At 43.3% G+C, this 25,402-nt stretch overlaps 1 protein-coding gene across 2 annotated transcripts in view; it reads right to left on the bottom strand.

Annotated features, from left to right (window-relative positions):
• The window catches only part of SERPINE2 (serpin family E member 2), a 63,659-nt gene that overhangs the window by 9,868 nt on the left and 28,389 nt on the right, over positions 1-25,402 (bottom strand). For both annotated transcript variants that reach the window (XM_032754300.2, XM_032754304.2), the window contains exons 2-5: positions 17,162-17,442; positions 13,674-13,901; positions 7,422-7,619; positions 58-256 (exon numbers count right to left, since the gene is read on the bottom strand). In XM_032754300.2, the coding sequence (XP_032610191.1) occupies positions 58-256; positions 7,422-7,619; positions 13,674-13,901; positions 17,162-17,420 (884 nt within the window). In that variant the 5' untranslated portion in view covers positions 17,421-17,442. The remainder of the gene's footprint in view (positions 1-57; positions 257-7,421; positions 7,620-13,673; positions 13,902-17,161; positions 17,443-25,402) is intronic.

Genomic DNA, 25,402 nt, shown 5'->3' with positions numbered 1-25,402 from the left:
TAACACCTGCTGATTGAACAATGCCACTGTTTTCTTTGAGGGGAAGGGGCCACTTACTTGGGCAGGATCACCTGCACCCTCTTGGGCACCATGATACTCATCCAGCTGTCTATGGTCTTGGTACTGATGTGTGGGATGATGGCAGACAGCGGGGTGGAGCTCTCAGTTGGCAGTGCAATCAGCATGCTGATGCTTTCCCCGTGGTAGGGCAGTTCAATGAAGTTGTACCATAAATCATTGGGGGCACTTGTCGACCCTAAAGAAATCAGAAGCAGGTTCAGTGTATCCTTGTTGACTTCTAGAAGCGGGATGAGTGGTTGCTGGTCACCGGGATAGTTTCAGAGAGCAACTCAGTTGGAGAACTTCCCTTTTCCACAAATAGCTTCCTTAGAAGGACAAAGATAAGGACAATTATTTCTTCCTTCCCCGGTGAAGAATTCTTTCTTCAGTCTAGACCAGAATGCCTTTGGGAATCACTGAAATCACTTTAATTCTGTTAAGGAGAATTTAACTAAATCATAAAGTGCTTAAAATTCAGTCCTTTGCAAGAAGTTGACCCTTACATGAATAAAAGAATACATTCAAGCTGCCTTAGAATCATTCCTTTTTTTTTTTAATAAACTGTATTGCGTATTTAATTAAGGTACACAATATGACGTTATGGGATACATATAGATAGTAAAATAGTTACTATGGTAAAGCAAATTAACATATCCATTATCTCACATAATTACCCATTTTGCTGTTTTTGGGACAAGAGCAGCTAAAATTTACTCATTAAGCAGGAATCCCAACATGGTGCAATTTTATCACCTATAGTCCTCATTTTGGATAAGCCTACATGTGCATGTGAAGAGAGGGATAGAGAGCATCCACAGGGCTTACTCTGTGCCAGGCCCATATCAAACCCTTCAACAGGCTGAGCATCTATAGCACCTCATGGGGTAGGCATAAGAAGCGCTATTTTGCAATTGAGGAAGCCACCTTTAGAGAAATGAAGTAACCTCCAAAGGATGCACGGCTAAGAAGTGAGGAGCCAGGATAGTCTAATGCCAAGGATTGTCTTCTTCCTACTTCACCACCTTGCCCTATTCACTCTTCACCCATTCCAGTAATCACCATTGGAGTTTTCGATATTTTATGGTACTTCTACTTACTAATGAAAACCCGAGAAGAATAATTTAAACCAGCATTTCTCAAATGTTATTTGGAGAACAGTCTACCTGCAAGATGCTCTATAGACAAAACAGATTCCACATCTTAGGGAGTTCAGCAAACAAGAAGAGAGAAAGCAAGTTTCTTGCACGATTTTCACTGATCTTTTCTTTGGAGATGACATGTGCCAATCACTGCCTTTGAGACAGGGAACTTCAATATGCCAGTTCTCCATAGAACAGTGTTGGGAGGGATGGACAGAGGGAGAGATGAAGAGAAAGACACCAAGAGAGGGAAAGAGTGTACTTGATGAACACTGAAATATCATAAAAATTGTGAGGTTATTAGAATATATGGCACTACAGGATGACACTACAGTTTTTTTTAGGGAAAAACCTAAGGAAGAAACAACATAGACAACTGGCAGAGGAACTGGGGCTCTCCTGGTCCTAGCACACTGCATTTCCTGCAGGGCTGTTCAGTAACCCAGGTGCAGCCCGCCTCAGCTCCCATGTGCGTTGAACTCTCACCTGAGCCTGGCTTCTGTCTTGCGGCAACCTAAGAATTAAAGAGAGGGCCGGGCGCGGTGGCTCACGCTTATAATCCCAGCACTTTGGGAGGCCGAGGCGGGCGGATCACGAGGTCAGGAGATCAAGACCACGATGAAACCCCGTCTCTACTAAAAATACAAAAAATTAGCCGGGCGTGGTGGCGGGCGCCTGTAGTCCCAGCTACTCGGAGAGGCTGAGGCAGGAGAATGGCGTGAACCCGGGAGGCGGAGCTTGCAGTGAGCCGAGATTGTGCCACTGCACTCCAGCCTGGGCTACAGAGCGAGACTCCGTCTCAAAAAAAAAAAAAAAAAAAGAATGAAAGAGAGGATTCTTCATCTTTACTCTTAGCCTGCATAACAAAACGGTCTCAGCAGAAACGGAAACATCAATGGGAAAGTGAGAAAAAAATCACTTCCTAATGAGCTCTTTAATCCTTGAAGAAAACATTAAGTCTCTATTCTGGCGGAGCTAATTTTCAGAAACTGTGAAATCTGGGAAGTGGTTAATAAGTGATTGCTCCAGGGCATGAAATAAGGACCTGGAGGTGTTAACTGCTTCTAGAAATGTTTACTATTCTGTTAAGAAGGATTGAAGTAATGAATAATGAAAAGTTATGAGCTGGAACGTGTTCGAGGGAGGAGAGAGATCATCTAGCTTCACCAGTTAATCCATCCTTGGCTGGACCCATCATTAACTGATCAGTAATTATTAATAACCATGAACCATTCTGCATCCAGTCACCTCTGCTTGATGACTGATTTCCCCCCACTCCTTCTGCTTCTGACCACAGAAGGTGATGACCAATGGTAGCCAGAGTGCATCAGACATACACATGCTTACCTTTATTTGGTGCCTTGAGGAGCTGGGAGATAAAATAACACCTTTTCTGTCTTTCTACCGGGTCACTCAAGTACTGCATCCTTTTATAGAGGACACGTGCCAAGGCACGAGATCTGAGGTTATAAGACCTGTATTCGAATCCTGCACCTGTAGCACACTAGCTCTGAGACTCTGGCAAGTTCCTTGACTCCAAGTCTTAGTTTCTTTATCTGTAAAAGCCTATAATAATAGCACCTACTTTACAGAGCTACGAAAATTCAATGGGACAACACATACAAAGTGCTCAGCATAAGCTGGCTCATAGCAAAAACTGCTGTCTTTTGATGTAAGAAGCTTTGTAAAATACCTCACTTCTTGCAATGTGAGATCCCTGCTCACAGTCTAAACACAAAATTGGCCCACCCAGGTAAACTATATGGAATATTATGTAGCTGATAAAAGCACAACTCCCAAGCAAAATGAATCAAGTAAGGAAGGGGACTTGGGAGCCTTGTGTCAGAGCACGGAGCCTCTCATCGTCCCAGAGCTTTTCCCTTTAAAATCCCGTAACACATGCTCTCTATTAACCTCTGGAAGGCAGACTGAGTATTCTTTAACAAGGGTCATTTCTGCAGTGTATAAAAACGTAAGTATAATATGTTGATTCATTCTGAAAAGGAGCGGAGCTGAAAAAGAGAAAATACGGATTTTCTCTTAGATGAATGGTGGTCAACAAAACTTCTAATGGGAGATAATAAGTGAAGAATCAAGCACTAAAAATGTGGAGGAGATTTAGAATTTTCTCTTAAGTGGTGTTTTGGGTGACCCAGTTTTTCCAGAAAGCCCCTGAAGTAATCTGATTTCCACTTTAAGTGCTACTAGGGAAGACGTAACTAGGATCACTGAAATGTTAAGAACTCACGCTGTAAAATCAAAGAGGGTATCTTAAATATTTAATATCAGGAAACGTTTATAGATGAAAGTCCCTCTAATTACCTTCTACTACAAGTAAATATAGATTTCCTGAGAACTTAAGAAACTTTTTAGACTGTACTTTAGTAGAAATTGAAATGGGTATTTTGGAAAAACAACAGCAAAATGCTCCACCGTGTGCAGTACTCTACATTCTAGGCTGGAGTCCAAAAGGAGTTTGGGGAGAGTAGCTGGGGAAGGAGGGGTGGCGTAAGTAACTGGGTGAGTATTGGTGCCATTTGCTGCTAAGGAACTATGGGTTGAGAACTAAATGGGCAAGGGCAATACATATATTTATTTATTGAGACAGGGTCTTGCTCTGTTCCCCAGGCTGGAAAGCAGTGATGTGATCAGGGCTCACTGCAACCTCAACATCCTGGGCTCAAGTGATCCCCTCACCTCAGACTCCTGAACAGCTGGGACCACAGGTGAGCAACACCATGCCCAGCTAATTTTTAAACATTTTTTTGTAGAGACAGGGTCTCGCTATGTTGCTGAGGTTCATCTTGAACTCCCAGGCTTAAGCGATCCTCTTGCCTCAGCTTCCCAAAGTGCTGGAATTACAGGTGTGTGCCATGGTGCCTTGGCATAAATGAGTTTCATCTATGCAACTAGAATTTAGTAGGCAACCAAGTTAAGACGTAATGTGAACAGACAGGTATGAGTTAGAAACTCAGGCGAAAAGAAGATGGGAATATAAATTTGTTATTTGTGTTTTTTTTCCAAAATAAAGCCTCAAATGTCTAAATTCATAACCATAAAACATTTGTAACAACCATGACTTGGAGATTCCTATTCCATTTCTATTCCTATTCCAGGAAATCACCTTTAGAAATTTACTGATGCAAGTATTGAAAAATTTATGTATAAGAATACTCACTGCAGTGTTATTATAGGAAAAAAGCAGATGGCCTCCCATAGGATATCATGATACATTTGTATTATGGAATATTACGTGGCTGATAAAAGAATCAAGTAAATCCTTATGAATTGGCACAAAAAGTTGTCCACTGTCTAATGAAAGTAGATTATAGAAATTACAGTACACTCTTATGTATGTAAAAAGTTTCATAGACATATGTTATATATCCCTAGAAAGGTTCTCAAATGATATACTTGATACTTAACAGGGTTTTTTATCCTAGGAAATAGGATTTTAGGGGAAGTTTTACTTTCTGCCATATATATTGTATACTGAGGTATATTGAGGATTTTGCAATGAGTATGAAATATAATTCTACTAAAAATGATTTTAAGGCTTCTTTTTTTCTTAATAGAAAAGTTTCTACCCTTGAAGTACTTCTACTTTATGGGGCATAAATCAGAAGGGTTTTCTTCTTCTCTTCTAGTTTTCACTCTCCTTTTGTTATCAAGCAAATATTCTCAGAGCTCTTGATGATATCTTGGGGAAAACAGTCAAGAAGGCAGATAAACCGAATGACAATGTTTTGGCAAAGTGACCCAGAATAGTGAGGCGTGGCTGAGGCCCAGGAAAGCAGCCGACAGGTGGCACCCTGGGCCCTGTGAGTCTGGACAGAGCAGCTCGAGCCGGGCCACTCCTGTAGGTCAGAGTGAGGAAACAGGCAGAAAATGACGGACGGTCTGTGGAAATGGAAACAAACAGCCACTTGGGGCCACCACAGATGGCGGTACTTTCTTCACAGCCCTATCAAGACAGTCCTTCCCTGTCTTATCATGATAAGCTGGGTTTTGGCCAAAGCAAGAAAACAGGGAACTTACGACACTCTCACGCCCTGCTGCATGGCCCAGAACAGAGTCGCATCCAGTTCCAGGTTCCTCAGTGAAACCCGATGACAGGCATGGAAAGGAGGGTGAGAAGGGTGAGCTGAGCTGTTTGCCGTGTTTACTTGTGAGGGAATGAGAACAGGAGTGAGCAGGGGACTTTCTTATTCTGGTCCGAATTAGGTACAGATCAGTCAGGGTGGAGAGTAAACAGATAAGACATCAAATTGGGCCATTTAAGCAGAATTTGATGAAGGACCACTTGTAAAGCATAGACAGGATACAGAGAAACATGATGGACAGTACCCTGGACAAGAAACGGTGAGCACCATGGCTGGCCTTGGGATGGGAGGGAGGAAGAGACGGGTGGTGACCCAGAGAGAAAGAGCTCTTGGGCACATCCCCTGGCAGAAGCTGAAACCTTTGGTAGAGGAATGCAGCTGGCCCATGACTCTGTAAGGGGAAGCTTGGGAAGTTACTACCCTGACCCCTTTCTCCTCTGTCCTTCCTATCGCCTGCCAGCTCCCACCAGCCAACCCAGCAAGAAGAGAGAGGGCAAGGGGGCCCAGAGCAGGGTGGAAGCGGGTAAAGAAGGGAGGCATGAATCAGGGAAAGTGGAGGGAAGATACCAACAGACTGTGGGAGTTCTGTAGGGTTTAAATCTTTGACAATAACAATGTATTTGTGCATTATTTTCTATAAAACACACACGTATATTCCTAGGCAAATCAGTTTCCAAATGAAAAGCTACCCTGACATGTAACTCTCTGCGAATAGCCTGTCTATTCAAGAAATGCATGTTATATTTCTGTAAAAACGAACATTTTTAAATCTTCCATAGGAATGTTAATGGAATCCTTGCATTTTAATCTTGAACTATTAACTAGTTTTTTTTTCAGCAAGAGAAACATACAGTAAATAAGGGCCCCCTCACTTTTTATTTTATTTTTTTATGGACTGTAAAGTGTGTACAAAAGATTGACCTAAAATAAAATCACTTCACTGAAACGTTAACACGGCCACCTGCTCATATCCCAGGCAAAGCGATTTTAGAAGTTCATTTGAGCCTGGCGCGGTGGCTCATGCCTGCAATCCCAGCAGTTTGAGAGGCCAAGGCAGGTGGATCACTTAGGCCCAGGAGTTCAAGACTAGCCTGGGCAACACAGCAAAACCCCATTTGTACAGAAAGTAAAAAAATTAGCTGGCCATGGTGGTGCATGCCTGTGGTCCCAGCTACAGGAGAGGCTGAGGTGGGAGGATAGTTTGAGTCCAAGAGGTCAAGGCTGTGGTGAGCCATGTTTGTGCCACTGTAGTCTAGCCTGGGTAACACAGTGAGACTCTATCTCAAAAAACTTTTTTCAAATTCAGAAATAATTTTTCTGAAATCCTACCATTAATATTTTTTACTGAACATCCTCTGAGACCTATCTCTATAGACGTGTGAATATAAAGAAAATAATTTTACATGAGCGAGATTGACATCTGCTGTTCTATATCTCGTTTTCTGAAATCAACCATATATTGCATAATCTTTCCACTTATATAAATCTAAGTCTCATGATCACATACGTTCCACTGTATATTTGTATTTGGCTTCTATTTATTTGTCAGTGTGTGCTTATGTTCAGAGTATAAATTCCCTGGAGCGGGACTGCTGGAACCAGGACCCCGAGGAAGTCCTCGGACCACAGATCCCTGCCACGAACAGTGCCCAAGGGTCCTGCTTCCTCCCCACCAAAGCCACCAAGGGATTTTATCAATCTTTCTAATTTTTGCCAATCTGCTAAGTAAAAAAGAAATCCAATTTTTAATTTGGTAATGTAAGACTGCTAATGAGTTGCTGATGCCTTCATATGTTTAATGCTCACTTATACTCATTTCATGAATTGTCCTTTCATCTTTAAGTTTTCAACCAAAAAGCCTACTACACACGCCATGCATTAATACTTTTTGTACATAACTTATGCATATATTATGCATATTATGCAATGCATAGTAACCTTTGTACATAACACAGATTTACACGAGCTTTATAAAAATCCTGCCTCTCAGCACCCTGCTCTGTTCCCCAGTTTTTTAAAAGATGAAAAGTTAGATTTGCTCTGGAATTAAGTTAAAGCACTCAAGGGCCTTTCTGCTGCCAGCACATCCTAGAACAGGCCTCGCCAAGCATGAACTCACCACACCGGAACACGGAGAGCTGGGCCAGCATTGGCACTTGATAGGATTTCCCATCGGCTGCCACGAAAGTGCGTTTCTTTGTGTTCTCAGGTTGGAACCGTGATTTCCACAGACCCTTGAAATACACTGCGTTGACGAGGACCAGTCTGGTGAGCACACCATCAATAAGATCTGGGGACAGCAGATTGTCAATCATATCTGTGAAGCCAAAGAACAAACAAGGGAAAAATAACCTCAGGACTGTGGCTGGCTTGAGGGCAAATGGCAGCTGTCATCCCGTAGAATGAAAAATCAAAGGATTTTTAAGGAATGTTAAAGAGAATCTTCTAAAACTACCCTTTTGTACTTTATAGGTTCCATCTCCCCTACGAAATATTAAAGTTAAAAAGAAGTTAAAAGAGAAACAGAAAAGACTTTAGAAACCCCCAGCTAGGCGTTACAAAACTTTTCATCAAGAAATTCTTTTATTATCAATTCCCTGCAAGTCCAGGCTTTAAAAAAATCTTACTCATCCAAATAAGCTATATTTGATAATGAATTATTTCTTCTTATTCTTCTTTTTTTTTTGCCAATAAATGACTGCTAGTAAGGGTTTCTTGTCAGTACAAGATAAGCAATTTTATTTTATTTTGCTCCACTTGGTTTAATTTAATCCCAGTCAAAAATAAACACTTCAGCCTGTATGTTATTAAGGGTAAATGCTTCATTTCTCTTAAGATTTTAGAAACATCAAACATTATTTTGGAATCTCTGGATATCACAAGGCCTCATAACTGCTTAAAGGAAACAAAAAATCAGTGTCTTTGTTTATGGATCAGGCATCAAGCAAGGTGCTAATACTAGAGACAACAGGAGAGAGGATTTTGAATGTTCCCACCATAAAGAAATGAGAAACATTTGAGGTAACTGAAATGTTAATTACTCTAATTTGATCATTACACATTGTATACATGTATCAAAGCATTACCACTGTACCCCATATATGTACAATTATTATGGGTCAATGAAAAATAAATAAAGCCCAGGCACAGGGGCTTATGCCTGTAATCCCAGCACTTTGGGAGGCCGAGGAGGGAGGATCACGTGAGGCTAGGAGTTTGAGACCAGCCTGGGAAACATAGCTAGACCCTATCTCTACAAAAAATAAAAATTAAAAACATATTAGCCAGCTGGGTATGGTGGCATGAACCTGTAATCTCAGCTACTTGGGAGGCTGAGGTGGGAGGGTCACCTGAGCCCAAGAGTTCGAGGCTGAGTTGAGCTACGATTGCACCACTGCACTCCAGTCTGGGTGTCAGAATGAGACCCTGTCTCTAAAAAAAAAAGATAAAATAAAATAAAATAAATTTTTAAAAAGACAGAAAAAATTAAGGTCTATCCTAGAACTCCTAATTTTGAAGGAAAACGCTCTTTACAAGACGTTGGGAATGGTCCGTCTTACTTGTGTCAGGAGTGAAGGAGTGAACACAACTCTTCTCATTTTAGGATGCTTCCAAAATGCTATCTGTGGCTGAAGGTTTGGTCTTCCAGTTAGCTTCCTTTTATTACACAGTTATTATACAGTTAGCTTCACAATTATTCTGAGGTCTTCGAAGGTTCAGTTGTGTGTGTGTCTGTATGTATGTGTGTTTTTAAATAGGGATCATTAATGCCCAAAGCTATTAAAACTTAGTTCACTGCATTATGAGCTCAAATATATGTGTGTGTGTGTGTGTGTGTATATGTGTATAAATACATAATATAAATACAAGTTATACTACTTTAAATGGTGAGAGTAAAACCAACAGCTTTTGAAGAAGCGAGAATATCTAATTCAGGGGTGAGAGCATTAAGTCCTTTTAAATGAAACTCAAGAGGATGCTGAGGTACAATAAACAAGTGTTTACATAAATCATGATAAATAAACACTGAAGTTTCCCACAGTGTGCTGCTAAGACAGTTCCATCCCCACTCACTACTTCCACAAGGGGGCACCAACGCCACCTTAAGTCAGGACAAAGAAGGAAAATACCTAAGCCATAAACAGCCATCATTCAACTCAACACGAAGTTGGCCGCAAACAGACTGTCCTGTGGGAGTGAAGTTAGAACTTTATGCCATCCCACTAGCAAGCTCATAATTGACTTCCTAATAGTGAATGTTGTTTCTTGCCTCTGCTGGGAACATTACCCAGTTCAATTCCTACTTGCCTTTAAGATTCTCTGATCATCCCCGCCACCTCCTAAGAGATGCCTCTGCTCTCGATTTCTGTAAAGCCCAATGCCTGGCCCCACCATGACACCTGCAGTATTTTATTCTAGCCAATTTTAATGTGTCTGTCTCCCTCAACTACACTGAGACCTGCATGAGACTCTGCCATTCACTTTTTGCTTACTCCTAGCACTACATTGAGCATACGGGCAGTGCTCAGTAAGTGTCTGAAGAAATGTCCTTAGCCCCGTTTTACAGAGACAAATAATGCCTCCAATTGCCCCTGGGAGGACTAAGATATAATAAGGGGACATGAAGAAATAAAAAGAAAATGCATATTTAGAGGCAAAGAGGCACATGGAAACCTGCCATCAGTAACTGCCACAGATACGCATCTATCATCCATCCATCCATCCATCCGTCTGTCCGTCCATCCTTGGATACCTACCACGTGCCTGGTACTCTCTTAAATAAGAAACCAAGAAGGAAATCTGGCTTCAAAAACGATGAATTAGAGAGGTGCAGGCTGACATAAAATAACTTGGAAAAGTATACAGCTGCAATTTTAATAAATATCTGGAAGTGGAATTACTCAAGGTTATGGAGGGCTAAGAAGAAGGTGACCTGACCTAGTCGGCGAGGTCTGAGATGGATGGGACCTCAGATTATGGCTATAAAAATAGCTCACACCGGTTGAACATTACTAAGTGCAGGGTCCTTTGCTAAATGCTTTATATGTATTACTCATATCCTTACACCAGCCTTAATGTTGTTAGAATTATTCGAATAGGTATCACTATTGCATCTCTCCATTTTACAGATGAGAATGCTGATGCACAGGAAGGTTAAATAACTTGCCCAAGATTATACAGGCAGTATGTGGCAGAACCGAGATTCAAACTCAGAATGTGTGCTTTTAATGTTCATGCCTGCCACTCATGGTATGGTACAGAAATGAGTCAGCCTGAACCAGGGAAGAGGGAGTGAAAGCACTACAGGCAGCAGGAGTGTATGTGTGGGGTGCTCCAACAGGAGACAGGATGGTGAGTAAGGGGACTGGGAAGAGGCCTGTGTGGCTGGAACACAGAGTACAAGCATGAGTGAGGCTGCAGAGGCCAACAGGTCAGACCCATCCCTGATGTCCCGCAAAACGCCTGCGCGTTGGGCTCTCCCACTCTCTGTAGGGAAGGAACTATCATTTCCGTGAGACAGACCCAGCAATCTTCCGGACACAGACAATTGAGCTCCAAGTCGCTTCTGAGCTCTACCATGTGGTCATGTACCTTTCAGTGGGGGCAGTTCACCCCCAGGTAAAGGCAGTTTGGAAATCGGCAGGGATGTTTTTAACTGAGTGGGCAGTGGCCAGAAATGCTATCTGTCCTGCAATGTTCAAAACAGTCCCACCCAACGAAGAATTGTGCTGCTTCTCCCATGGCTTTTAAATACCCCACCAGATCTCCGCGTTGGTAGGACACCTACTTATAATTATCTGAACCCAGAACCTCGTTCTTTTTTTTGTGTAAACACAGGGTGTTTTGGGTTTTTTGTTTTGTTTTGTTTTGTTTCGTTTTGCATCCTTTTCATGTATGCTGAATTTGCCAGGAATGTGACTCCCATGCAAATCAAGCAGAACCTGTGCTTTGTTTTGTTCAGAAATTTATCAAGAGTTTTGCACCGTTTCAGAAAAAATTGCATCAGCAATAGTTAACACAGCTCAAGTTTATGAGTCACCAGTACAACATGCCTGTCTCTGTCTGCTTTTGTAGCTGTCAATTCACAATTATTCTGAGACTCTGACTACTTTATTATGTATTTGAGTGTAGTTTTACCCAAGGGTTTACCTATTGAACTATATATAATACATTTCTTTTGTTTTCCTTTGTATTACAGTTTGGCACTGTCTCAAATTTTTAAAAATTTGTGTGTGTGCATAGAGTAATATGATGGATGAATTTCATTTCAGAATAGTAAAGACAGTATTAAAAATATTTGTTACAAACGGAAGAGTTGGGGCTGACAGGGCTGCAAAGCGCTGCAGGAGTCTCCATGCTTCTTCCCAGCACACGTGGGGGCTTTCTCCGGGTGCTCTGAAGACTGTCACATGGTCTAACTAATGTGGTTTAATATTGCCATTCTACAGATCAAGGCAGCGGCTAAGAGGACAAAATGACATGTCACAGTCACATAGCCTCCAGCCACAGAGTCGGGACCAAGAACCAGTCCTGAGGGCGTCTGCTTCCGACCACTCTTCACAAGCCTACAGATGCCACACACCTGGAAACTCCACTGAACACCCTCATGTGTGCTGGCCTCCCGATGGTTTATGGTTTTAGGAAGGGCGCCCAGACTGCATGGTCCAGGCCCCACTGAGAAGGGACGCCACGAATTTACCCAAGTCACCTGGGGTCTCCTCCACCCTCCCTGAGCCTTCTCTGTCCACCTCTTCACTAGTTCTGCTAATGGGTCTCCAACATTTGGGTGTGTAAGAATGGTGATGGGAGGCAGAGGCAGACTGGGAGTTGCCAGCCACTCCCTCGGCGATTCCAGTGCGGTGGGCTGGGCTCCAGGGATCTGCCTTCTCAACACACAGCCCAGATAATTCTGACGCAGGGACACCAGTAACCACACTTTTAAGAAACATACCCTGAAAGGCCACAGTTTCCCTAGGTTTTGTCTTTGGGCTTCTTCTTCCTATTGACTCTCTCCCTTCTATGAAAAAAGGCTCTATGGCCAGGCACGGGGGCTCATGCCTGTAATCCCAGCACTCTCGGAGGCTGAGGCGAGAGGACTGCTTGAACCCAAGAGTTCGAGACCAGCATGGGCAACACAGTGAGACCTCATCTCTTCAAAAAATAAAATCATCAGCCAGGCATGGTGATGCACACCTGTAGTTCCAGCTACTAGAAAGGCTGAGGTGGGAGGATTACTTGAGCCCAGGAGGTTGAGGCTGCAGTGAGCTACGATTGCACCATTGCATTCTAGCCCAAGAGATAGAGCGAGACCCTGTCTCCAAAAAAGAAAAAGGAAAAAAAAAATGAAAAAAGGGTCCCAAATCTGTACTCCCAGCCTTCACATTCTCCTGTTGTTCCAGACCTACAGCTCCTCCTGCATGTTTCCACCTGGACCTCCAGGTTAAAAATTAAGGTTTTTTTGTTTTTTTTTGTTTGCTTGTTTTTGTTGTTGTTTTAGACAGAGTCTCATTCTGTCGCCCAGGCTGGAGTGCAGGGGCACGATCTCGGCTCATTGCAATCTCCGCCTCCCAGGTTCAACCGATTCTCCTGCCTCAACCTCCCAAGTAGCTGGGATTACAGGTGCCTGCCACCATGTCTGGCTAATTTTTGTATTTTTAGTAGAGATGGGATAAACCATGTTGGCCAGGCTGGTCTCGAACTCCTGACCTCAGGTGATCCACCCACCTCGGCCTCCCAAAGTGCTGGGATTACAGGTGTGAGCCACTGTACCTGGCCTACAAATTAAGTTTTAAAACACCAACATTAGACTCTCCTTTATTTAATGGGAGAAGAGACACCTACAAATGAGTAATCATTTTGAGATGAGGAAAGGGCTGTAATGGGGGTGTGTAAAAGTTGTAATTGCATGCCAATCATAACGGACAACAGGGTACCTACGTCTCTGGCAATGGCAGAAGCAAGAGGCCTGGAAGGCAAAGAGATCAATCAATCTGGAAGGAAGAGGAGGACATTCCAGGTAAAGGGAGAGGCAGAGGCAAAAGCAGGAAGGAATGAGCAAGAAAACCTTCAAAATCAACAAGAGCCTGTGGGCAAGGACGCTGGAGACCAGATATGGCAAGGAGAGGAGACAGTGGAGGGGCTGGATTCTGTTCTGTTGCCCAAACAACAGGAGAAACACCTCCTAGGAACACAGTGAGCAATGGCAGATTGAAGGGGAAAGAGGGAGACTGAATAGAGCTTCCTTGGTCCAGGAGTTTCTCAACCGACAGGCCATTGAATTGGACTTGCAGACACCACTTTGAACCCTGGAGTCTAACTCGTGCTTTCATTCACAAACTATGCAATCATACGACATACTGTGGCCACTCACCCCTGGTTTCGTTTTTAACCCATGCATTGATGGAATCACAGGCAGAGGCTGGATCCTCAAAGTTCACATTCCGGACCTCACACTGGAACACATCTTTGTTCCTTGTAACAAAAGGCACTTCAATTTCAGAGGCATTCTTAACAAACACGGCGTTAGCCACTGTCACAATGTCTTTATTCTTCTTGGAGACGATGGCCTTGTTGATCTTCTTTAATATTTTACCAACTCCTAAAAGAGAAATCAGAATATACAGCAATATTTCCATAAGAATCTAGAAAAGTTTTTAAAATCTTTTATATTGCAGCAAGTAAGAACAGTATAGGCCAGGTGCAGTGGCTCACACCTGTAATCCCAGCAATTTGAGAGGCTGCGGTGGGTGGATTGCTTGAGCTCAGGAGTTTAAGACCAACCTGGGTAATATGACAAAACCCTGTCTCTACCAAAAATACAAAATTAACTGGGTGTGGTGGCACGACTGTGATACCAACTACTTGAGGAGGCTGAGGTGGGAGGATCGCTGGAGCCTGGGAAGTCGAGGCTGCAGTAAGCCACGATCGCGCCCCTGCATACAGCCTGGATGACTAAGCAAGACCCTGTCTCAAAAATAAAAATAAAAGAACAGTACAAACAGGATAGCTATGAGTAGCAAGAAACTAAGTCTTCTGTTCTCTCAGGGGCCTATTTCTTAAGAAAAGCAGGGAGTGGGATTAAAGTCTAACAACTGAAGCTCTCAAAAATCAGCTGTGCTTCTGCATCAAAACAGGGATATTCAAGGTGTTCTTGCCACCTTCCCAATGCAGACCTCATTCTCATGGTAGCCTTTCTGGGCACCAGGTCAATATGAATGCTGGCACGGTCCTCAGTTCTATAGCCAAGGGGGAATAAATCAAAGGGAACTTCCTAATGCTTTCTCCCTTTCTTGTCGAACATTATTAAGTGCTACTTCCTTTCTTGCCAAAGGTTTAACAATGTAATTTTTTTTCTATTTTGGAAAAAGATGAATAAAATAAGCATTAGAAAGACTATAAAAAATTACCATGTGCCACCATCCAGAACAATGTGGTTTTTACTTGGTATCAAGCTCAAAGAGTAAGGAGACTAATTTTATGGCAATGTAAGCTTTATTTTACATGAGCCATTCATACATGCTCCATTGAGAGGGTGAAAAAGAGGCAAATAAGTTATAAGGATGAAATGTGTTTCTGCGGAGAGCTCAAATTACAGATCCTTCTTCATCGCTTGGGGTCTCTTCAAAATGACACTGTCCTAAAACATCCTGCCAGAGTCACCTTGATGGTCCCCTAAAGAGCCGATTTGTCACTCTGAATGTGCATCCTCTTCAGACCCTTTACACGGGGCGGGGCAGTCTTCTCAGGGCCCACAAAGAGGGGCGTGTGTAGGGCTTTACAACCTGCACGGCCCTCTCTTAGACACCCATGACCACACCTTACAATTGTTCTGTGGTGCAGGCCCATTTTACAAGTAAGAAAACGGCCGGCTTTGGAGGCTGAAAGATACTTCCAAGGCCAATTGCCAGCTCCTGGCCCTTTTGGGGGTAGGAGTGAGGCAGTGGTGGATGGCCAACGGGCCAATATTGTTAGAACTTCAGAAATAATGGCTTAAAATCAGTGTGGCTCAGCATTAAAACAAACAACAAAAGTCCAGTTGCTATTTTGGAATTGTCTCAGCCAACACAGCCTGGATCACACTAGGAAAGGTCATAAATTTTAGCAGTGATCCACCATGAAGTTATAAATCACCAAGAGTTTTCTGAACTTCCAAGCAAGGGGCAGAAGAGTGTGTTCCAAGTATTTAGTCCTTCCATGCTTCCAACGGGTGAACAAACTGCAAACTCATACAGAAGTGTAATGCTGCATCAACAAGGCAGTGAGATTAGGCATTTGGTGCTGGCAGCCCTGGAGGCCACGCTGAGCAGTCGGAGGTGGGTGCAGAGCGAGGCACTGAAGGACACAAATCGCCACCTCACTGATCTTACTCTCCAACTAACGATGCCAGTGCAGTTAAGATTCTCAGAACTTTCGGGCCAGCCTGGGTGGAAGAACACGGGCAGGAAGACTCCCTTTTTTCCAATGAAGTGAACAGACCTAGACGTGAATGTGACTTTTGCAAGGTCACAGAAGGTGTTGGTGGCCAGGAGGAGTCAGGGAGCCAGTCCTGCTCCCCTGCACGCTGCACTTACGGAGACAGCAGGCGGGACACGGCTCTGGGCAAGACCCCTCAGCTGAAGTAAAACAGTGCCAGAGGACGAAGCTCGTGCAGTTAAATGGGTCATTTAAGAAAGGTTTTTCTTTAAATCAAACTAAACCTTTTTCATTGGGCCTTACTTCAAAACTATTTTTTAGCTCGCTCTCTCTCTCTACATATCTATCTACGTATCTATATTTTTTTTAAGCTCTGGGATACATGTGCAGAACGTGCAGGTTTGTTACATAGGTACACGTGTCGTGGTGGTTTGCTGCACCTATCAACCTGTCATCTAGGTTTTAAGCCCCACACGCATTAGGTATTTGTCCTAATGCTTTCCCTCCCCTTGCCCCCCACCCCTCGACAGGCCCCAGTGTGTGATGTTCCCCTCCCTGTGTCCATGTGTTCTCATTGTTCAACTCCCACTTATGAGTGAGAACATGCCGTGTTTGGTTTTCTGTTCCTGTGTTTGCTGAGACTGATGGTTTCCAGCTTCATCCATGTCCCTGCAAGGACATGAACTCACTCTTTTTTATGGCTGCATAGTATTCCACAGTGTATATGTGCCACATTTTCTTTATCCAGTCTCTCATTGATGGGCATTTGGGTTGGTTCCAAGTCTTTGTTTAGCTTTATATTTTGAAATAATTATAGATTTATAGGAAGTGGCAAAACAATATGCAAGGAAGTCCCACATGCCTTTCACCCAGTCTTCCCAATGGTACCGTCGTTGCATCAGGAAATTTCCATCAGGTCAGTCCACACAGTGCATTCAGATTTCACTCATTTTCCATACACTCCTATTGTGGGCTTGGGGAGGGGGGTCTGTGCAACTTTATCATCTGTGCAGATTTGTGTGGCCACCACCACAATCAAGACCCAGGATGGCTCCATCACTACAAGGCCCCTAGGCCCCCCATAGCCACCCCTTCCCAGCTCCTCTCACATGCTTTACAAGCACATCAATCCTGGCGCCATGGAGGTGGTAAGCTAGGAAGTGTCCCCCTCGCTGGAATGAGGGCTGGAGCCCTGGGAAAGGAGACCTAGTGGCAGACCCCAAGCTCCAAAAGTACAAAAAAGGGACCAGAGTCTAGTTCTCCTAACTGCCAGCACCACAGTGTTTGTTCTTTAGAAGAGACTGACCCCAAGCCCCAAGTGGCACCAGCAAAACCCCTTCTGGCTGCTCTGCTTCTTGGGGTTGTCAGCAAAAACCAAGCCATAAACCCTCCTGTCACAAGACTCTCAGGTAAAGGCCCCGCCAGTGAGTAATCGTGCACACGCACCATTTACGCCGTATCTCATCACCATGGCGAGCTGCTTCTTGGTCCTGCCGTCCGCCCCCAGCTGAAGCATCCCCAGGACCGACGCAATCCCATGGGGAGAGATCACGATGTTGTCATGAGGCCTCGACTTCACAATCTGATTGAAAACCTGGATCCCTGTGTTGGAGCCTAGTTCCTCGAGAGCCAGAGGATTGAAGTGGGAGCAGATGGAAGGCAGCGTCACAGAGGCCAAGAGGAAGAGGGGGAGATGCCAGTTCATGGTTCCTTCCGCCAAGGACGACCTGAAAAAGTAAGTTAAAAAATATTTAAATGATATTTAAATGGGTACTTTACTACTTTTTTTTGTTTCTTCTTTTTTTTCCCAGATGGAGACTCGTTCTTTTGCCCAGGCTGGAGTGCAGCGGTGCCATCTCGGCTCACTGCAACCTCTGCCTCCCGGGTTCAAGCAATTCTCCTGCCTCAGCCCCCTGAGTAGCTGGAATTACAGGCTTGCACCATCATACACGGCTAATTTTTGTATTTTTAGTAGAGATGAGATTTCACCATGTTGGCCAGGCTGGTCTCAAACTCGTGACCTCAAGTGATCTGCCTGACTCAGCCTCCCAAAGTGCTGGGATTACAGGTGTGAGCCACTGTACCTCCCCTGGGAGGACATTTTGTACACACCTAGGTATGCTTGACTGTACTCAGCATAATTGAATGCCATGTGAATACATTTAAGACAGAACAGTGTAATTAAATCAGTTTTCAAAACACACCCCGGGGAGGTGGGGAGGGAAAGGAAGCAAACTTCCATCTCTTGGGTCCTTACAATGTGCCAGGTCCTATACTAATCATTATTTAATTCTCAGTTATTTTATTTTTATTTATTTATCTTTTTTGAAACAGAGTCTCACTCTGCTGCCCAGGCTGGAGTGCAATGGTGCAATCTCGGCTCACTGCAACCTCTGCCTCCCAGGTTCAAGTGATTCTCACGTCTCAGCTTCCTGAGTATCTGGGATTCTGGGATTACAAGTGTGTGCCAACTTGCCTGGCAATTTTTTTTTTTTTTTTAGTAGAAATTAAGTTTCACTGTGTTTGCCAGGCTGGTCTCAAGTGTCTGGCCTCAAGTGATCCGGCCTCCCAAAGTGCTGGGATTACAGGCGTGAGCCACCATGCTCAGCCTAATCATTATTTAATTCTCATTAGTGCCCTTCATCCAATTAGGCCAATATTTACTGAGGGTCCACTGGGTATCAGGCCCTTTTCTAAGTGCTAGGCATGTGACGTAACCAAATGAACAAGACTCCCACCCTCACTGAGCTTACAATCTAGAAGGGAGACAGAATAAGCCAGCAAGCAATAAAGCATTTTCAGAAAAGGATAAAGAGCACAATAATAAAGTACAGGAATGCGAGCGGATAAGGGCTGGCGGGGTGGAGGGGGTGGTCATTAGATAGGGTGATCAGGGAGCCATCGCTATGGCAGGAACATGGGTGACGAGGCCTGAATGGGAGAAGGAGCCAGCCACACTCCGATGGGTAAACAGTACGCTGGGCAGAGGGAGAGCAGGGCCGAGGCCCTGACGTGGGAATAAACTTGGTGTATTAGAGGCCAGTGTGGATGTGAAGTCAAGGTCGTAAAGAAGGGAGACAGGTGGGCGAAGCCGAAGGAGAGTTCAGATCTGGTAAGGTCCTGTAGAGCCTGGAAAGGCACAGGGATTTCATTCCAGGGGTCATAAGAAACCCCTGGAGGATTTCAAACAAGGGAGTGAATCCCTCGGGTTGCTCTGATTATCTTATAACCACATGTGCTCGATTCTTTTACCATAAGCACACTGCTTTTAAAATTAAAGAATTATTAATTAAAATAAACAAGTGACTGCTTTAGAGTTACAATAGGGTAGGACAATTGGTAAATTCATCAATTTTGAGGATGGTGTTGCTTACACGGATGTTCTCAACTACAGTGATTGGTTTTTGTTTTTTTTTTTTTTTTTTTTTGAGACGGAGTCTTGCTCTGTCTCCCAGGCTGGAGTGCAGTGGTGCGATCTTGGCCCACTGCAAGCTCCGCCTCCTGGGTTCACGCCATTCTCCTGCCTCAGCCTCCTGAGTAGCTGGGACTACAGGCGCCCGCCACCACGCTCGGCTAATTTTTTGTATTTTTGGTAGAGACGGGGTTTCACCGTGTTAGCCAGGATGGTCTTATCTCCTGACCTCATGATCCTCCCGCCTCGGCCTCCCAAAGTGCTGGGATTACAGGCGTGAGCCACCGCGCCCGGCCTAGTGATTTGTTTTAAAGATGCTTCCTTCCTTAATTACCACTCACAGAGCTTTCTCTGGCTATGACAAGTAAGAGGCAGGAAATTTACATGTATTTATGGAAAAGCAAATACTTTCATTAAGTAAGAACTTAACAGTGGCAGCTGGTAAAACAAAAGCAGCATTCGTGATGTTGCTAATTCAGTTCTTCCCTGAGAGGCCCGAGCTTCCGCTAAGCACAGTCTCCCGTGGAGCCAATGTGTTCCTCTCTGTTGTTACGTGTGGGAGGTTGGGGGTGATTGCAGAGAATAAAACAGAAGGGAGCCTTTTAAGAGACAGGTGACCTGGAGGGAGGGGGAAATCGTGTCTCTGTGTGCTCTGGGGGAAAGCATGGGCACAACCACGGTGTTAGGCAAAACTGGCCCCGTATTTGGTGTCTCCTTGCCTTCCTTTCTATGCACTTTCTGTGCTTCCCACCCTAGGGCGTAGGAGATGTTCGATAAACACTGGTGAGATTAATCCGATGGCTCATAAATACTTTCTATTTTTATTAATTATTCACTGCATCAAAACAGCGTTTATGGAGTGTGGCTAAGAAAACGCTTGTGTTTAATCCTGATCCTCACGGTCAGCTCAAGACACTCTCTGCGGGAACAGCCACCACTACATCGAGCAAGGACTGTGGGCACACGCAGAACTCCCTGCCCGGCCCCCTGACACAGAGGGCCCCACTGTGAACCACTGAGGCCATCATTCCAGCTGACGTTGCAAGTTTCTTATATGTTGTGAAACAAGTGCTTTTCTAAAGATTTAGAATGTTCCGTGTTTCTCCAGAGCTTAATTGTAAAACAATTGTATCAACTCAGCCTGTCTAAATTCAAAACATGTAAGTGACCTACATACGCTGCTCCCGCTTGGGCTCAACTGGCCAGCGTGGCCTATTTTGACTTTGGCACCTAGGACTGGCTCTAATGCCACGACAATCCCTTGAGTTTCCTGGAGCCTACTGGACTTTGGAGAGCGTCCAAATCATGACCGTGGAAGCTTTATTCATTTCATCTAAAAACTAGAAATTGTGTTCTCCCCTCTCTTCCTCCCTCTTGCCTTTTCTTTCTTTTGGGCAATAAATACCCTCTTTAAAATTTAATATAGCACAAAGTCATCGTAAGTATAAAACATTGTGTACAATCTTTCTTACAAATGGCCAAATGCAGTGACCAACTTCATCCATCTCAATTGTTGACTCTTGCATTATAGTCTCTTCTGGTGTCTACATTCGGCCCGCTATAATCTGTGCTCCTGAAGCCTCCCCAAAGAAATCCTCCTAGATTAGTGAATATTTGAATAAATATTAGAATTTGGATTCACAAGGCATGAACATTAAACTGGTTTTGCCTCTGGTTGCTTAAAGTTGATAGACTCAAATACTACATATACATTATATATATATTATATATATATATAAAAAAATATAAAAACATTGTAAAAATATGGTGAAAGGATGAGTGACAGTGAGAAATCTAACAGCTCCAATGTCTTAAAGTCACAAGGACAGTCTCCCAAATAAACAGGCATCTTATTTAGCAGAATTCTGCTTCGTTATAAATTTTTGCTAAAAGAACAGTTTTCCTATGACATGGAAGAAGCTGTTATGGGTGTTTTTCTGGGTTTCTTGGACTTGGGAAGTTTTTGAGAGCTGTCTATGTACAGTTTCATAAAAGTGCACTGGGACAGTGTTAGAGCTGTGCAGAACTTGGAATCAGAGCTACTTTTGATTGATGTGCTGGGCAGAACTTCTCCTTGGCCTAAATGCTCATTCTTCTAAACTCACCTGACTTATATATGTGTCTAAGAATAAGCTTTCATTTTTCTCCAAAGTTCAGTAGCCAAGACAGTGGGTATTGATCTATACATTACTTTAGGCCTGTATAATTCCTAACAATGAAACACACTCATGTCCAAATAGACAATCGTTTACATGAAGTAACTTGGAGTTCTCAAGCTTTGAAATGCTTGATCTCTGGAACACGCAGATGCCATAATGGGAAGTACATAGAAACCTCCTGTTTATTTTCCTTTTTAAGAGAAATTACACTTTAAACTTTCAAATCAGAGACAAATAAGAGTGCTGCCCAAATGTACTGCCTAGCAACAAGATGGAAGATTATCGTTTGCCTGAATATTGTTTTCACAACAGTAAAAATAGGTCTCTAGGCCATCATTGGAGGGAAGACCATAAGCCCATCACTAGAGCCATCACCACAGGCATATCCTTCCAAATGCCAGGTTATCTCCTTCCCTATGTTCTTCTAGTTTCTCTTATTTCAAACCTTCCTCCTTTCCGGTATGGGGAATGTTTATGAAATAGTTGGATACTGCTTTGAGTTTTAACCATGATTTAACATAGTAAATAATGGGATGGTAGTTTTGCAAATGCCAGCCTCAAAATATAAATATAAATTTATAAATATAAATAGACCACTTGCCAATAGCAGACATTAGAAGAACGCACTCTCTATAGACCAATGGCGTCAACCATCTCTTCTACACAGGTGATGCTCAAATATGCAGCTCAAATCCTCAAACTCTCTGCTGAATTTCAGTGCTATAGTTTCAACAGTTTGCTACCTGTTTTCACTTGATTGTTCAGAAAAATTATCCACTGGTGCGGAGGGGCACTAGTCTCCAAAAATCTACCAACTCTTTTCTTTTTCAAGAGTCACAGTTTCTGTTGATAGAGCTTGCTTACCCAAGCCTGAGCCTCTGCTTCTCTCCCTTAGCCTCCACCTCGCAACAGTGACACTTCTACCCAACTCCTTCCACGGTGTGTGTGATGTTTTTCCTGATTGTTAAAGATGGGGTTCTTTATTCCCTTCTTTGAATTCCTATAGCATTTCCTATTTGCATGTCTCATTTTAGTTGTTTTCCAAGTATGTTTTCTTTCCTCCCAAGTAGACTGGAAGCTCACGGAAAGCAGGGACTTTAGACTCCTGGTGCCCACAGGGTCGGTTTAGGGCCTTACCATTCATTGGTAGACATAAAATCAGAGGTTGACCCGTGGGACTAATCCAGCAAGTGTTTGCTGTGCAATACAGAGTGTTCTAAAAATATTTTTAGCAACTAAAAGTCAAAAAACGTCACAAGTCTAGATTAGGGTTATTCTCAGGAAAAATGAAAAGGAATGGAAGTTCTGGTACTACTGGGCCCTCACCCCCATTGCAAACATTCTGCACAGCTGCCACCCCTTATGGGCTGGGCACCCACTTTCCAGCGTGCCTCGCTCCCGCTGCTCCCTGCTGCCTCACACCCTGCCATGGCCGCCACTGCCATCACCTCTCTAGACTGCGTGAGCACCTGTGACTAGACCCCTTAGCCTGGAACCGGTGCTGAACAAGTGAACAGTGGCGACTAGGATAGCCAGTCACAAAACATGAAGCTCATTTTCTACCTAATAAATTCTTCTTTTTACGAAATAAAATAGTTTACATATAGTGCATGAACAAATGATAATATGACACTAGTCTGCTCTATGTAGCATAATAAATAAGTTATAGGCAGACAGTTTGATGGGAAAAACCACTGGAAAGACTCTTCTGGGTCCGTTCATAGCTGGATGGTACACACCTATTTTGGGAGGACACAGAAGTGTCTAATGAAGGAAAAGTTCTCCATCCCCTCTCATTCTCTATAAAAGGTTTAAAGTGATCATATTTTATAAAACATATATATATTTTTAAAAACATTGTATCATGGGAAATATCAAATATATGCAAATATTTAATACTCCCCCGCTATATTCAACATGCAGAAAAAAATTATCAGCTCATGGCTTGGTTTATTTCTACTCAAATCAAAGATGATTTTGGAGTTAACTGCAGACATCATATAATATCATTCAAAATAATTTCAACATATAGACTAAGCCTAAGGATTTAAGATATATATCCATAACATCATTATCACACCGCAAAATAACTCCTTAACATGTCAAATATCTAGCCTATGTTCGCATTTTTTTAATAGTATATTTGAATTAGGATCTAAGTAAGCTCCACACATTGCAACTGGTTACATCTCTTGCCTTTGTTTTTTTTGTTTGTTTGTTTCATCTTCCACTAGTTGCTTCATTTTTAACTTTTTCCTTGGAATTTTTTTTGTTGAAGAAACCAGTTTATTTGCCCTGTAGAGTTTCCCCAGGGTAGATTTTGCTAACTGCATTAATGTGATGCTGTTCAACAAGTTTCTCTGTCTTCTGTCCTTCCTGTAAACTGTTAGAGCTAGAGCAGGGGTCTTCAAGCTATGGCCCATGGGCCAGATCTGGCCACACTTTTTGTTTTGTCTATGGCTGCATTTGTGCTATGATAGGGAGCCTGTAATCCCAGCACTTTGGAAGGCCGAGGTGGGCAGAGTGCTTAAGGCCAGGAGTTCGAAACCAGCCTGTCCAACATGGCATAACCCTGTCTCTATTAGAAATACAAAAAATCAGCTGGGTGTGGTAGCACATGCCTGTAATCCCAGCTATTCTGGAGGCTGAGGCGTGGGAATCTCTTGAACCCAGGAGGCAGAGGCTGCAGTGAGCCGAGATTGTGCTACTGCACTCCAGCCCAGGTGACAGAGTGAGACTCTGTCTCAAAAACAACAACAACAACAAAAATGTACAGGCAAGGTTTGTGGCTGCCAAACTGAGACTTCTGAATGGCCTTAAGTAAAATCGTGCTGTCCAGCATTCAGACCAAACATTTCTCATCAGTACTTTGCCAACACTCTTAAGGGTGTTTGGCAAGAGGCATTCTAGAGACTCTTCAGGAGGTGAGCCATGGAGATTAAGGCTGTCTCTTTAAGATGACAGTAATTGTTAACGTACAAGTAATCGGGGTTTAGCCTCGCATATGGTCTCTCTCAAATCTGTATAAGCATTACTGAAATAATGTCCACCAAGACTTGTCTTCATTTTCCAAACATCTACCACATTTTCTTATGATACCAAATCAGGTAAACAAGCAAACTAAAGTACATCTTGGTTATCCTTGGGAAGTGTACTGAGTATTCGCAAAATGACTCAGCATCTTTAAAATTTAGAGAACAAACAGGAAATGCCAACTTATCAAGGGGACAGCAGCTTGGTAGTTTTAAAATGTGTTCTTTCAGGTTACTGGAGAAAGACTTAGAGACATCTGAATTTTTTCTTAAATTTTTGTCTGCCTTCAAAGTGTATGCTCATTCTATGACACTAATTAATTTGGCCAAAAAGGAACCTAAAAATGTTTAGGAAATAACTTTTCAGCCACTGAAAAGTATGGCAGCAACATCCAAATGGTTCCTTCAATGAAAAGACACATATTTTATTATTAAGTACACTCTGACATCAAGTACCTTTTATCCATGTATTATCCATTCTGAAATCTCTTTGGGTTGATGGGAAAAGGCCAGGGGGAAGGAGGGGATTACAGCTTTTTTTTTTTTTTTTTTTGAGACGGAGTCTCGCTCTTGTCGCCCAGGCTGGAGTGCAGTGGCGCAATCTCGGCTCACTGCAAGCTCCGCCTCCTGGATTCACGCCATTCTCCTGCCTCAGCCTCTCTGAGTAGCTGGGACTACAGGCGCCCGCCACCACGCCCAGCTAATTTTTTTGTATTTTTAGTAGAGACAGGATTTCACCATGGTCTCGATCTCCTGACCTCGTGATCCGCCCGCCTCGGCCTCCCAAAGTGCTGGGATTACAGGCGTGAGCCACCGCGCCCAGCAGGATTACAGCTTTGTTAGCAGTCTGTCTTTTAAAATTCAAGATTACAGGATATTTATTCTATTTTCCTCTAAGTTTCCGGGAAAATTCACCTAAGGTTCAAATTCTAATCCTACGACCCGTTAACCAAGAGATCCAAGGCAAGTCACAATCTTCATCCATCTTAGCTTTGTTCTCTGCCATATTAGAAATCATATCTCAAGGGTGGCCATGGAAATTCAATAGGTGCAAACAGAAAAACTTAGTAACCAGCCTAATACT

This window comes from Hylobates moloch, unplaced genomic scaffold (assembly GCF_009828535.3).
Source record: "Hylobates moloch isolate HMO894 unplaced genomic scaffold, HMol_V3 SCAFFOLD_1, whole genome shotgun sequence".
NCBI lineage: Eukaryota > Metazoa > Chordata > Mammalia > Primates > Hylobatidae > Hylobates > Hylobates moloch.
Note: the sequence above shows the minus strand (reverse complement) of the source record. Positions and strands in the feature narration are given on the sequence as shown.